Raw genomic sequence first — 15,210 nt, 5'->3', positions numbered from 1 at the left:
AGCAAGTGAGGGTCATGCTCTCCTGCACTTGGGACCTGGGACCTGCCCCTGATCAGCCAATCATCCAAGTAAGGAAAAATCTGCACACCCTTCCATCTCAGGTGGGCAGCCACTAACCGCCATGCACTTGGCCGAAGACAGGCCAAAGGGCAGGGTTGTGAACTGGTAGTGGGAGCCAGCCACCGTGAAACAGAGAAAACGCCTGTGGCTGGGGAGGATAGACACATGAAAACATGCGTCCTTGAGGTTGAGGGCGGCATATCTATCTCCTGGATCCAGGGAAGGGATTATGGAGGCTAGGGAGACCATGCGAAACCTGAGTTGTTTGACATATTTGTTTAGACGATGCAGGTCTAATATGGGTCTCAGACCCCTCTTCGCCTTGGGGATGAGAAAGTACCTCGAATAGAATCCCTTCCCGCTTCTGCCTGGAGTGATCGTTTCCACCGCTCCTATGTTGAGGAGGGTGTCCACTTCCTGCAAGAGGAATTGCTCGTGAGAGGGATCCCTGAAGAGGGACATAGGAAGAGGGTTGTTGTGAGGGGTAGATGTAAACTGTAGGGCATAGCCCCCTGGGACTATCTCAAGGACCCAAGGGTCCGACGTGATCTTTGCCCGTTCAGGATAGAAGGGCCTTAACCTGTCTAGGAAGGGGCGTGGTGGATCCAGGAGAACAGTCGGGGTGCCATCCTCAGGCGTACCATCAAAACTGTCTCCTCCTGTTGCCCAACCCCCTAGGGGGCCCCTGCTGGGGGGCTGAGGATGAGCTGGGGGGCTGATTTCTCCTTCTAAACCCCCTATTCTTGTACCTATTCCTATAGAGTTGAAAAGGCCTGGGCGGAGGCCGTGGCTGCTGCTGCGCCTGGCCGTGACTGGCGCCTGGAAGTCTGGGGCGTGCACAGGCCCAGGGAGCGAAACGTGGCTCTGGAGTCCTTCAGACCATGCAGCTTTGCATCGGTCTGGTCAGCGAATAGGGCCGACCCATCAAAGGGGAGGTCCTGAATCGATTGCTGCACCTCCTGGCACAGGCCTGAGGATTGCAGCCACGAGCACCTTCTCATGGAGATGGCAGAGGCTATGGCCTGCCCGCCGAGTCAGCAGCATCACAGGATGTCTGGAGCACTGCCCTAGTCACCGTGATTCCTTCCTCTACAATGGTGTTGAAGTCTGTGGCCTGGTCCTGGGGCAGGGCCTCAGCAAACCGCCTGAAGGAGTTCCACAAGTTGAAATTATATCTACGTAGGAGGGCCTGATGGATGACAATTCTGAACTGCAGGCTTGCCATGGAATAAATCTTTCTCCCAAACAAATCCATCTTTTTGTTGTCTTTGTTCTTGGGAGTGGACCCTGGCTAACCTTGCCTGTCTCACTGGTTAGCCGCATCTACCAACAGGGTTCCTGGGGCAGGGTGAGTGAACAAATACTCAAACCCTTCGGCTGGGACATAATACTTTCTTTTGGCCACCTTTGACGTAGGGGCGACCAAGGAAGGGGTTTGCCACAGGGCCTTTACAATTTTAAGGACCCTTTCATGGACTGGGAGGGCCACTCTCACTGGGGCAGCCACCGCCAGCACATTAAAGAGGCTATCTTCGGCCTCTTCTAACTCTTTCACCTCCAACCCCAAGTTGGAGGCCACCCTCTTGAGCAGCTCCTGGTGCGCCCTGAAATCCTCCAGTGGCACAGAGTGGTCCCGGGACACGGCCTCGTCCGTGAGGAGGAAGGGGACTGCCGAAGCGTGTTCTGCAGGTGTGCCCCCTCCTGGCGAAGGGTTGCACCTGTTGAGGGTCCCTCCATGGGGTCCGACTCCTTGTCCAAGGAGTGGTGTCTATGGGCCTTCTCCTGTGCTGGAGGCATGGACTACATCCCCAATGACAGGATGGATTGGGGCCCCGGCCCCATCTGGATACCCCATAGGGCCCAATAAGGCCATTGCTGCGGCCATTGACCCTGGGGCCAACCTGGGGCTGACTGCGCCACAGGCTGTGACACTTTGTGAGTGCATCGGCTCTTCCGACGGCTGTCCCCCTTGGGAGACCCTGAGTCACTTGACCGGCAGTGTTGTACATGTCCTCGGTCCCGGGCGCCCTTCCATGCCAGGGAACGCCCTCTTGATGCCTCCGACCTGGGGGACGACGAGGACTGCCTCCATCACCGTGAACAGTGCCAATGAACGGAGGTGCGCTCCAAAGAGCTAGAGGTACCGGAGCGTCGTCTTGGTACCGATGACTTCTGGTACCACTTGCCATGTGGCCCTGCAAACCTTTTTGGTGACCGAGGTCGGCACCACTCTGAGCTCATCGGTGCCGAGCTGGACTCCGGCGACCGGGTTCCGCATCATGGACTGCATGGTGCCAGGTCCTCCGATGGCAGCCGGGTTCTGCGCCGCCTCAGTGCAGGTGAACTCCTCGGTGCCGGGTCCTCCTAGGGCGACCAGGTTCTGCGCCGTCTGGGCACGGGCAAACTCTTCGGTGCCGGGAAACTGGGACGGGAGTTATCCGAGCACTGCCTGGCAGACCTTGACCGGTGCCGCCTCCTGGCCTGCGCTGCCTCTGGGGCTGGGGATCGGCGTTGGCGCCGAGAGGGAGACTCCGCGTCCTGAGTCGAAGCAGGCCAACTCGACGACGCTGACCTGGAGCGACTGCTGGGGGAGCGTCTCTGCTCTATCCCTGGTGGCCGTCTGGCAGGAGATCTTCCTCCCCATACTGGGCATTTCCACCACCCTTCAGGGGGACCCAAACACAGGTTTCCCCTGTGACACCAGCCCCTTCTCCCTCGATTGGGGAAGGGGCGCGGAGGTGGTGTAGGCAAAGCCAACAAGGCTCTTGCCACCTGAAAAGCCTCTAGTGTCGACAGCGTCGGCACGGGCACTCTCCCACGAGTTGGGGGAGGCTCCCTGACCGGAGATGCAGGCACCGGAGAAGACTCAACAGGCTGGGTCCGGTGCATATCCGTACTCGACCATGCCCGTACCGACAGTGCAGGAGAGTCCGCACTCCATGCACTGCTTCCTCCTCTTCGGTACTGGTGATGTTGCGCGGTGCCGAGTTGAGGTCGGTGCCTGTAGTGCACTCTGCACCGAGGTCATGCTCGGTGCCGAGGTGGAGCGGGCCAGCTCGGACACCGGGCGGAGTGCTGCTTCCATCAGCAGGGTTTTTAACCGGATTTCTCGGTCCTTCTGAGTCCTCGGTTTAAAAGCCTTGCAGATCTTGCACTTTTCTGTGTGCCTGCCCCAAGTACTTAAGCCAGCAGTCATGGGGGTCGCTGAGCAGGAAGGCCTTCCCGCAGGAGGCACATGGCTTGAATCCCGGCGACCGAGGCATAGCCTGGCTGCTCTAAGTCCCCGCAGGGACTTGCCTCTCTAACTACTCTTTTTAACAACACTTAACAACTACTTAACTAACTAAACTACTTAGAATAACAAACAAGTTCAAGAAGGGGAATAGTACTTGCTGAGAGCAAGGCTAGTTCCAGCAACCGTCACAGGCGGAAAAAAGGAACTGAGGGGGCGTAGGACCGGCAGCGCTTAATATACTTCGGCATGTGCATAGGGTTCCAAGGGGCGCAGGAGCCAGCCCTATGGTATCTGCTAAGGGGAAAAACGTTCTGGGAACTGTGCACAGAGGCGTGCACACACCTAAAGTGGAATGGACGTGAACAAGCACTCGAAGAAAAATATTTCAGTCCATCTAAATACAAGCCAAATCACCATATGCCTCATTATTGTCAAAGCATTATAATGCATAAATTCTCTGTCTCAGAGGGGGTGGTACACTAACTCAGGCATTTTGTAAATATATATTATGATATACAGCATATTTGTTGAACGCTTTCAAATGACCATGAAGGAGCAAATTTTTTTATATGCTTTATTGAATCTCTTACCATTATGATAGCCAATGACTTATTTCAGGTATGTATGTCAAGATTTTAATCAGCTGATATAAAATGCTACTGCTAAAGCCTGAATTTCTTATAACTTCCCACTGAATGCAGATTTTCATTGATAACTCCCTCAGGGCATTAATGCAACAGATATACCATCATAACTGAGACATTCCAAGCACCAGCAGCACTCATAAAACTTGGATGATGAGTTGCTTTCTTGTGTTTCTTTCTTTACCTTTTTTTGTTCTTTGGAACAAAATCTAAATCCACCTTTCAACTCCCCACTCAACCACCAAAATAGCAGGTCATGGTTTTTAGATACTCATTTAGAGCCCAATCACTTACGGTGCTGAGAGCCCTCTACTCATGGTGTCTTAATGAAGAGTGGTTAAATTGTATAATGATATATCCCATAGACCTTAACAATAGATTATATTTTTATGTTCTTCCTTTCTGATGTGCTCAACATATAGGAGTTAATGTCTCCTTGTGGGTCCTAACTGAAAGCCAGAACGCTGTTCATTATAAACAATGGGTTCAGTTTAAGATGATGGTATTTGTGTTCTGACTGCAGTGATATTTGTACTTTATTGGGGGCTTTAATGAAAGGCCCAATTATATTTCTTCAAATCCTGCACTCTCTTCAATTCACCACCTTCTCTCTGTGCCTTTCTCTCCCCCCACCATGCTACCCCATCCCACCCCAAACAGATTACACAAATTATCTGTTTTTAAGTGTACTGACTTCACGGTACACAGAATATCCTTCTGAAGCACCAATGAAAAACAGCACTTCTTGGTTCTGAAAGGCATTTGATTGCCAGCATTAGAAACCAACTGACAGGATCAATTGAAGAAAGCGCTGGTCTCAATGGCACTAAATTTTAATTTGAGTGCTAGAAGATAAAGAGCTCCTTAGCTATCCATTCCCTTTAACTTTGTACAAACTGGAGTATACAGGTTTTGTGCAAGTATATTTCTACACATTCAAATAAGCTATATACACTAAAACTGCGTAAGCCTTTTCTTCACACAAAAAGCTCAACATTAGTGGAGCATCACTATCACAAGATGGGAGTGCCTAGCAAAATACCCCCTCTCCTCTTCATTCCAAAAATAGCAGTATGGCCCTCTTTGTTTCAATCTGTTAGCCCAAATATGCGTGTTAAGATTATTTATTTAATTTTATCATGGCATCAGATCAAAGACATTGTGTTACTTCTAGTGCACTTTATATCTCCACTTACAAAATTAAGCACGAAAAACTTCATATGGCTGTGAGCCTACTTTATCTTAGCAGGCTGTAAAGAAACAGCGTTTTGCCTACCACTGACCACGCTATTTGCATGCCACAATTAATCCATTATTTTTTTTCCTTTTATTATATGTAGGGATAATTATTATGTGGATAGAGGCTTCTCTATTAAGTAAATGTCTTTTAAATTATGTAAATATTCTTAAGAACAATCTCTATAGATTTTTATGGTCTATTAACCCACCACACTAAAAGGTATGTCTACACTACTGCGGGTGGGGGAAAAAAAGACTCATGGCAGCGAGTCTCAGAGCCTGGGTCAAATGATTTGGGTTTGTGCTACAGAGCTAAAATAGCAGCACAGATGTTCAGACTTGGGCTGGAGCCCAGGCTCTGGGATTCCCCTCCCCTTCACCCCAAGTTTCAGAGTCCAGGCTCCAGCCTGAGTCTAAACATCTAAACTGCTATTTTTTGCCCCACATCACAAGCCAAAGTCAACTTGCTGCCACAGTGGGGGTTGGGTTCTTTTTTTGGCTTTGGTTTTTTTGGGGGAGGGGAGGGAGTCGGGTTTTTTTGCAGTGCAGATGTACCTATAGGAGCTATAATACTGCCTCCTGTTTGCAGCAGAACTGCCACAGATGCCAGTTTCACTATAACAGGCAAATCTCTTAAATTAATATATTTATAATTCTGAAAAGCTTGGGAGTGGGAGGAATTTCTCACTCAGTTTTTTCAATATACAATACAGTGAAAATGGATATTGGACTACTTTACTAGACTGGTATGATGATCTCTAAATGCATGGAGGAGTACTTTAATTGACTGAGTATTAATACATCCTGAGAGAATATTAGGCAGTAATAATTACTCAGCTTTGGAGAACCCAGTTTAAAAAATGTCACAAGTGCTCAGACTAATTAGCACTATTCAAGTTTTGCTAAGATACAGATGGAGGAAGTACATTCATACATCAATGCCTTTTTTTCTAATTGGCCATATAACTCTAATATGCATAGTGAAGTCCCTCTTGCAACCAGTTAAGAAACACTCTTGTTTTTAAAAGATGGTTTACTAAGACATTTAAGAAAAATGGTCCAGATTTAGAATTAAAGATGAGAGAAATTCAGCATATTAAACTGAACACCAGAGCATTTTATTTTAAAGCAATCAGCAATTAAATTTAAGAAAGAATAGAGACACTGGACAATAAATAGCTTGACTCTTGCTAAAATAAAATGAAGCACGATACCAAGTTCTTCTACCCTGCAGGGCCTCCCCTTAAATGACCAGCTGCCAGTACATTTAAATATTGTGCAGCATAAAATGGAGACTATATTCGTTTACATGTCTCCTCTAGTCATTGTATTAAATATACTGCGTCAATAGTGTCTTAATAATAAGTAAAACACTTCCAAAGATGTATACATTTAACCTCTTTGACTAGGCTGGTGTTATTTTAAGCCCTCTTTTTACAAGTATAATAAATTTAGTCCACATTTTCATTAAATAAAAACCTTGCTAACATACAAGTATGCATTAAGTGCATTTAAGATTCCTTCCCCCTCCTCCTCCCTTTCCCCCCCCATCGTTGAATGACAAATATTAGCTGCACATCACGAGGGCTGCAAGGTTCAGTAAGTAGCTCAAACTCATACTCTAAAATATATACTTGATCAGGAAAGTTTTATATATATTTTATGCTGCATGTAAAAGAAAGTGTTAAACTAGCGGAAAGTTCTGGCTTTAAGGAAAGTGTTTCAGATATGAAGATATTCTGCATCTGCTTTAGCTTCAATTTTAACTCTGAATTTACTAAATCACTTGAATATAGTTTATTTTACCTGAAATCCTCCATATGGGGAAAATCTTTCATTAGACATTCCAGTTCTAATATCGTCTATTCATAATTAGATGTTATTAAACATTCTCAGGAAATTGCAAATACATTAAAATCTTCATGCACCCAAAGATATATTTGAAAGTTTTTTAAAAAATCATTGAGATTTCTGTAACAAAAGTGTTACTATGCTATAAAAAGATAAACATTACTATATACTAGGCAGTCAATGTAATTGGTGATATAGTCAGAAAAATATTTAAGTCATATTAATATGCACGTTTATTTTATTTATTTAGATTTATAACGTGCTAAAAAGTGTCTGTCCATATACTCTAGACCTTTGACATAACTTAAATATACATCTTAAGTGTAGCAAATTGAGGTAATCCACCACAACCCCCTTTTCTTCACACTATTTTGCAAACACTTGGGGAAAGAAAAGGATACAGCTCAAATTCAAGATCTGATACAAAATAGGATGGTAAATCTGAGAGCTCCACCAGCCGCAAGAATTCTAACACAGGACCATAATAATGAAAAACCTGGAAAGAAAATCAATTCAGATTTTGTAACATTTATATTTTAGATGTGATTTCAGTGGAACTTAAATTACTTGCTATAAGTGTTTTGCTGAACTGAGTCCTTATTTAGGAACACATCTGAAACACGGAAATTGGGGTGAGAAAGACAGGAAGGTTTTGCAATATAGTCAAATTAAAATATAATTAAACATCTTAAAAGAGCAAACTTATGGAAGGTGCCTAATAGATTCCTTAGAATACTACAGATGCATATGAAATAATAAGTGCAGGGCTGCTTCTGAGTCCATCTTCCCTCAGATACTACAAATAAAAATCATCCCAAGACCCAAACAATTAGGGACAAAACATATTCATATGTTTTAACTGTAAAAAAATCTATTAAAATTAATATATGTAGTTAAATTAAAGAATTTTTTATATTAAGTGTTTTTCAACAATAATTATTTCTATTTTTAAAAATTTTTAAATGAAGACCAATTTCCACTGGGCAAAATATGATACAAGCAATTTTTAGAAAATAGTATTTAAAAATAAAGTGTATTTGTACATGTAAATAAATGAATCCATGCTTCCAACATGCTGCAATGTTCATTTAACATTAAATTTTTCGAAAGCTAAGAAATCAGAACCATTTTTTCATTTCTGCTTCGAGAATGTAATATCACATTTTAGACAACACGTTATTAGACCAAATATCATTGATACTATCTAGACAAAAATGTGAACAAGATAAGCCTTAAGAACTGAACATTATGGAGTCTTTACTTTTTGAATCCTGACTACCCATTTCCCTCATTATTTATTTTCTCAGGAAGGTAAAAAAAGTGAACCCATAGTACTTCAAAGAAAGATCAAACACAAGCCTTACCTCTGGCAAAACATTAGTGTTCTTTGATTGTGCTGTTTTCTTGGCAGCAAAGCAAGTATTTAAATGTGATGTGCTGAATGGCTTTGATGATACACTCTTTATACAAAATTTTGGAAATCTAGCTTCAGATCCAAACTAAAGAAAATAAAATATTTAAAAAAGACAGATAAAAAACCTGACATTAATGGGATGAATTAGGTTAAGAAAATTCTTGTGTTCTTGCATATCAAGCATTTGGTGCAACTAGCAGATGAAGAATGAAATAAACCCATTTTTCTTCCCTCAATTAGATACACAATTACTTTAAAAGGACGTAGTCCTATTAGGGTTGATGCCAACAGATTTCAACAAACAACTAAATAAGAATCACATTAGTATTGGATAAACCACGTCATGTATTCAAGACTAAGACATTGCAAATACAAGCAGTGTCTTCTACATCTAAATAGTTGCTGCTCTTTGCACAAGTGTAGACATGGGTTTTCATCTGAGTACTACAAAGTAGCACAGAAAGATGATTATGGCTTGTCGTGAACAACAAATGATTTGACTTAAAAACCCCTCCCCCCCCCAAGATAAAGACAATAAAAAGACAGGTGCCTAAAGTTAGGCCCCAAAATTAGGCACCTAAATCATGAAACTCCACACTTTCGTTATACAGTAGAACCTTTAGTTACGAACACCAGAGTTACCAACTGACCAGTCAATCACACACCTCATTTGGAACCGAAAGCATGCAATCAGGTAGCACAGAGATGAAAAACAACAAAAGCAAATATAGTACAGTACTGTGTTAAAGGTAAACTACTAAAAAAAAAGGGAAAGCAGTATTTTTCTTTTGCATAGTAAAGTTTCAAAGCTGTAGTAATTCAATGTTCAGTTGTAAACTTTTGAAAGAACAACCACAATGTTTTGTTCAAAGTAGCAAACACTTCAGAGTTACAAACAACCTCTATTCCCAAGGTGTTTGTAACTGAGGGTCTACTGTACCGAATAAAAAAAATCTCTTGTACTTTCTCTGCTTAGAAAATAAACGTTAATTATTTAAATGCATTCCTATATAATTAGATTGTTAAAGGAAATTAAGATGAAAGCATGAAACTTAAGCATTTATAATACAGTATCCACAACAATTTTATACATGTGTACACAATGAACCTAAACAAAGTTGACCAGAACTAGAAAAAAATTAATTGACCTTTCTCTCCCATATCTGAATCTCTCCTCTCCACAGCTCCTTTGAATCAATAATATTTATTATATTATCTGAAGCAACGACATCTGCTGATAGGTAGTCTGCAATTTTTTGCCAGCTACTGTAAACATGAAGAAAAAATAATGAATCTCATATTTCATTTAGTTTTACAGATTAACATGCAATTTGATTTAATCCATTGTGAATACTAAACTTTAGCACTAAACATAGATTTCTGATATGTAAAGACAGACAATTACGTACACCTTTGTCCTCTGAAAAGTACAATCTCTTACAGAAATGCTGGTTCCCACTTCTGCAGAGGAAGGTGTTTCCGTGCTCCACCAAGATGACAGTAGGGAACCTTGGCATGTATCAAGCAATGGCTGGCTTGGCAAACTGAGTCAGCCTGTAATTAGCAGCCTTGTAGTCTGCACATCCCATTATTGGCCATCTCTTTGTACTAAGGAAAATAAGAGGCATAGATGGAAAGGGAAGCCACTGGCTTCTCTTGCCAACTAGAGGATCTCCCTACCCTTGTTCACTGTTTGCGGGTTTGCATGTTGTAAAAGCAGGGCCACGTTTCCTCATTATGCATATGGGACATGCAGTGCAGCACAGCACAGAGCTGACCCTATTTGATCCAAAGTAGGTTGCACAGGGAAGTGTTGATTGCCATACTTGAAGTCAGGAAAGAATTTTCCATCATGATAAATTGATCATGATAGTTTTTCATCTCCCTCTGTGTGTATCAGCAGATATCTGATGACAAGTAAATGTTTTTTCTCGTTATAGGTTTTCATGCATAGGACTATGCATTTAGTTTCCTTGTTTTATCACAATTTTGTTGACTAGATCTTGAGTAGGGTAAGATATTATGGGATCAACCCCCTGTCTCCAATGCCAGGCTTGGATTTGAAAGAAAGTACATGGTTATAGCAAATGACAGCAAGATTATGGATGGCTGGGCCTACTTACTCGACACAAAGTTTAGACACCCCATCTTTAATTCCCAATTCCACCATGGGAGAAAAAAGCAACTCAAGAAACTTGTAGTTAAAATTAAAACATATCCAGTTGAGTACTGAGGTGCCCATAAGCATACTAAGCATTTAGGAATTGAACGAGGACAGCCAGGATTTACGCTATTAACTCAGTAAAGAGTTTATTTTCAAGTTGGATTAATAAAGCCCTTTAACCTAAATAAAGTCATTAAACATTTGTATACATATAAATATATAAATTATGCATTTTGTATAATGCTAATAAAATTAGATAAACTCATTATACATATATAATTTATATATTATAATATATATACATTATACATATATACGTGTGTGTATATATATATATATATACACACACACACACACACACACACACAATACATATGATATAATATGTTATGTAAAATGAAGCCAGGATATCAGATAAAACTAAACAGATGAGGGAAAGTTAAATAAAATGAGATATAATATATTTATATACTGTCCCTTAGAGATTAGAGGCATTTTAAATGCTTGCATTTCTATCATCCCATTTGCTGAAAGCATGTATTTAATACAACAAAATTGTCTGGATAGCTCCTCCTCTTAAACAATGATAAGAGAGAAAACCATATTTTCCTAAAGAATATCTGTCAAGCACTATGACAGTTCATGAGCTTTATTTAAAAACATTAATGTATGTTGACAAAACAAGTAATGATTCTGCTTGTACAACAAAAAAATCATACCCTTTACAGTCATTTGTTGCTATAGTGATTTTTGCAGAATGCCATTCTCTCAGATGTTTCAGGGCACCAATAGCAGGTAAGCAGTCTTTTAATTTCGGGGCATCTCTTTCACCAGACTGTAGTATTACATCAACCATGGCTCTTCCTGTAAATAAAACACATACAGTGTAAATTATTGAGACACTATGAAGTTGTAGAGCCAAGTGTTCATCTCATTTTAAAGAGTAAACCAAATTTATATAACATTCTACAGAAAATTTGCTTTATTGCTGATTGCCGTCTGATATTTTAAAGGAGCAAAATCAAGAAATGTAGGAACAATATTTGAAATCCTTCTACAAGAATTTCAGCCTCTTTCTCTAACATCTCCACTTGGATATCTTGTCACCAGCTTATCCTCCACAGGAAAACCAAAACGCATGATCTTCTCTCCCAAATGTTCTCCACTTTCCTCTCTTCTCTATGTACCATCAACATCTCCACCTCTTACTGTCACTCAGATCAATTATATACAAGTTATTTTTGACTCCTCCTCTTCCTCCTTTGCCTCACACAACCAAGCTGTATCTTGTTTCATCCTCCTTTACATCTCCAAGGTGTTTCTTTTTTCTTTCCATCCCCCACACTGAAATCCCCCATTCAGGCCCTCTATATCCTGCCTTGACATCTATAACATCCACCACTCCAACCCACCCAAAAATACATATCATCCACTTCAGTCCAGTCATTTTCCTTGCCTGTCAATTTGAGCATCACTCCCTTTGGAGCTCTCCACTGTCTCTCCCTCCACCCCTTCTTTGCCAATGTTCACAACTCAATCTGCCTTCTCACAATCAGTCACCTCCATCACTTCTTCCCCACAGCCCCCACATGCATGGTACAACCTCTGTGAGCTTATTCACAAGAAAAATATCATGTCCAGGTTTAAGTCCCTCAAGTTCCCACTTCTGCAATTCCACCTAGAGTGAAACTAGCAGATGTAAAAAAAATTTCTATTTGTTGCTTCCCTTCCCTTAACTTCTGTCTAATTGTCTGTCCTTAGACTGCAAACTCCTCAGAACAGGGACCTTCAAGATAAACACACTCCTTTCTGTGAAATTACCAGGAGCAGGGATCTTGTCCGATAACTGATGCAGACTCTCTGCAGATTCTTCATAGACACTGAAATTAAACAGGGTTGTCACATTGGAAAGTTTATGGACAAAATTACTAAATTACCAGTAATAATATAAAACACTTTATGAAAGTACACTATGTCTTCAAAGCACTAAACAGCCTTATGAGGTATTAATGACATCTCTATTTTACATACAGGGAAACAGAGGTAGATAGTTTAAATGACTTCCCCAAGGCCAGCTACTTAGTGGTAGAACTGGGATTAGAATTCAAGGGTATCTGGCCCCCAGCTCTGTGATCCGTCCACTAGTCTATGCTACCTCTCAAAGCAAATAATCAAAGGTAGAAATCTTCAGATTCATTTATAGTTCTTTACAATCATCTGTATAGTACTATAGCTGGCAACATATTAACAGTAATAGATAACTACCCGCTCTATTTTTTTCACTATTTAATTTAATAAGAGTAATTTCATTCTCAGTACCACAGATTTATCTATTGCAATAGTGTCTAGTGTATCTAGTGTGCAATCCATATAGCATCTTATGCAATGCATGCCGTATCTTGGTACAAGTGACAGCATAAGATCATACACCATTTAAACCTTCACTACATAAAAGCCTAGATTTTAAACTTAAAAACCTCTAGGAATTTAAGTATCTAAGGTTTATAACAGTCAGAAGAAAAGTATAGTCAGTTGGTTAAAAAACCCCTAATATTCTAGAATGCCAACTACTCTACATATTAACAACCTGGGTTCCGTGTCGCATTTCCTATCAAGAATTGTAATTTGTTCTTTGGAAGAGAAATGTTTGGGTTTTTTTCTTAAGCTCTTTTATGAATTCAAGTCGCCTAGGCAACCATTGTGTGATGACGGATCAATTTGAGACCTGGCATCCTGATACTTGCAAGAGCGAGCATCCCCTTGAGGAGGCAAGAAGCTTGTGTTCCTGTTACGGTTTTTGGGTTTTTTTGTCATTACTCTCACACTTTTATATTGTTACACAGCTCTTTTGCTTTTAGGTTTAGTTATTATTGTTGGACTATCTATCTCCATTACGATGTGAGGGGAACAGTGTAAGCCTGGTTGTGATGAGGGCAGATACTGCTAGGTTCCCCATGAGGCATAACCCACTTCCCCTTTTAAAAGTTTGCTGTAGGAGTTCTAACTTGTTTTAATTATACAAAGGCATTATTATATTTGTTTTACATTGCTGAAAAGCCAAAAGGAAAAAAACTAAAATGAAGTTTTGCTTGTATTAGGACTCTGTGCCTTTAAACACAAGGAGGGGAAGAAAATGGGAAAGGCAATAATGTCAAACCAATATACAGTATTAAATTTAATATTTAAAAATTATAAAGCCAAAATTAAATTAATCAAAATGATAAAGTTAAAACAAACAAAATTTTATCAAAATTAGCACATTCCCATGAAATGTTTTGAGTCTGACAAATCTGTATTCTCCAGGGGAAAATGTTTCTAAATTGTTTTGACCAGCTATATTACACACAACTTCTATTGCATTTCAGTGGGATTTGAGCACCTAATTGCCTCAGGCTCTTTTGAAAATCCTGGAGCATATCACCACAATGGACCCTTTTTGAGGAAATAAAATATAAGAATATAATATAAATTTTAACTGTGCATACAAACATCATTCAGGAAAGGCAGAGTATTAAGTATTCTAGGTCACTGAACACCTAGAAATAACATGAGAGATTAGCAAGTATAAATAAATGTCTTATTGATACTTTGAAATTATGTCAAAGTTCTTAAAAAGCACAGTACAGAAATCAATCCCCTATGTTTATGTATAACTTACTGGTTCAAACACCTTGCTGGGAAACAAAAAGGGGATCAATGTTTCATGCCTGTCTCAGCATCTTAATGAAATCAGCAATTGGAATCAATAAACAAGAATTCATTAAGAGCTCACTGGGTATTCACAGCACATGAGATATTATTTAAGAGCACCACTCAGAATATTGAGGTGCCAGTTACTTAAGCATCAAAAAGTAGAATCAGCCTCTGATACTATGTATGCTGTTTCCAAAACAAGTCACGTTGTCCATGTAAACTTAATATATCCTGTATTTTCACAGCAGAATGTTTCATTTTATACAAAAACTTCAGTGGGTAGGAAGATAGTTGTTTTGTTATTCCATAAAAGTTAAGATATTTTAAAGAGTCATGTACAATTACACTGAATTTTGGATTTAAAGATTTTGGGGATGTTATGATTATTTAAAATGGACACCATCATCAAAAGAACAAATTAGTTCTCTTGATTCCCTTGTTCTGTGCCTGTTAGCTATCTGAATCACTACATGTTTCAATAAAGATTTAATAAGCATACTCAATTAGTGACAGTGACTCTCTGCTATTACTATCTTCCTCCTCAAAACTCTGAATAGCACCCAGGCCGTCTTCTATACTGGTTCGGAGCGAGTTTTCACTTTCATCTTTCTTCACGTCAAAATTGATCTCCTCCCAGTCAGAACTACAAAACTAACAAAAGCAAAAGAAATTTATTAGTCAAAATGCTGATTTATGTTAATCAAAAACTTGCAGTCACGTGAAGAGTTATATAACTTTTTTTCCTCTTCTTACCTGATAAAAATCGTATATAACTTGATTTGCAAAATACCATTTCCTCATTCCTGGAATGCCCATCACTGAACATGCTAAGAGGAATAAAATAAATTTTTGAACATCAAAAGCAATCAATCCTCCCACAGTCCATTCCTCCTATTTCAATTTCATTTCC

General features: G+C 40.4%; 1 protein-coding gene across 3 annotated transcripts in view; it reads right to left on the bottom strand.

Moving 5' to 3' along the window:
* MTBP (MDM2 binding protein) overlaps positions 1-15,210 on the bottom strand; it is a 69,266-nt gene that overhangs the window by 49,583 nt on the left and 4,473 nt on the right. For all 3 annotated transcript variants that reach the window (XM_067530894.1, XM_067530876.1, XM_067530884.1), the window contains exons 3-9: positions 15,054-15,127; positions 14,800-14,951; positions 12,429-12,487; positions 11,327-11,471; positions 9,592-9,709; positions 8,394-8,528; positions 7,431-7,525 (exon numbers count right to left, since the gene is read on the bottom strand). In XM_067530894.1, the coding sequence (XP_067386995.1) occupies positions 7,431-7,525; positions 8,394-8,528; positions 9,592-9,709; positions 11,327-11,471; positions 12,429-12,487; positions 14,800-14,951; positions 15,054-15,127 (778 nt within the window). The remainder of the gene's footprint in view (positions 1-7,430; positions 7,526-8,393; positions 8,529-9,591; positions 9,710-11,326; positions 11,472-12,428; positions 12,488-14,799; positions 14,952-15,053; positions 15,128-15,210) is intronic.

This window comes from Emydura macquarii, unplaced genomic scaffold, assembly GCF_026122565.2.
Source record: "Emydura macquarii macquarii isolate MOO-44397 ecotype Brisbane River unplaced genomic scaffold, CSIRO-AGI_Emac_v2 contig_369, whole genome shotgun sequence".
Lineage (NCBI taxonomy): Eukaryota > Metazoa > Chordata > Testudines > Chelidae > Emydura > Emydura macquarii.
This window is presented reverse-complemented; position numbering and strand designations above follow the sequence as displayed.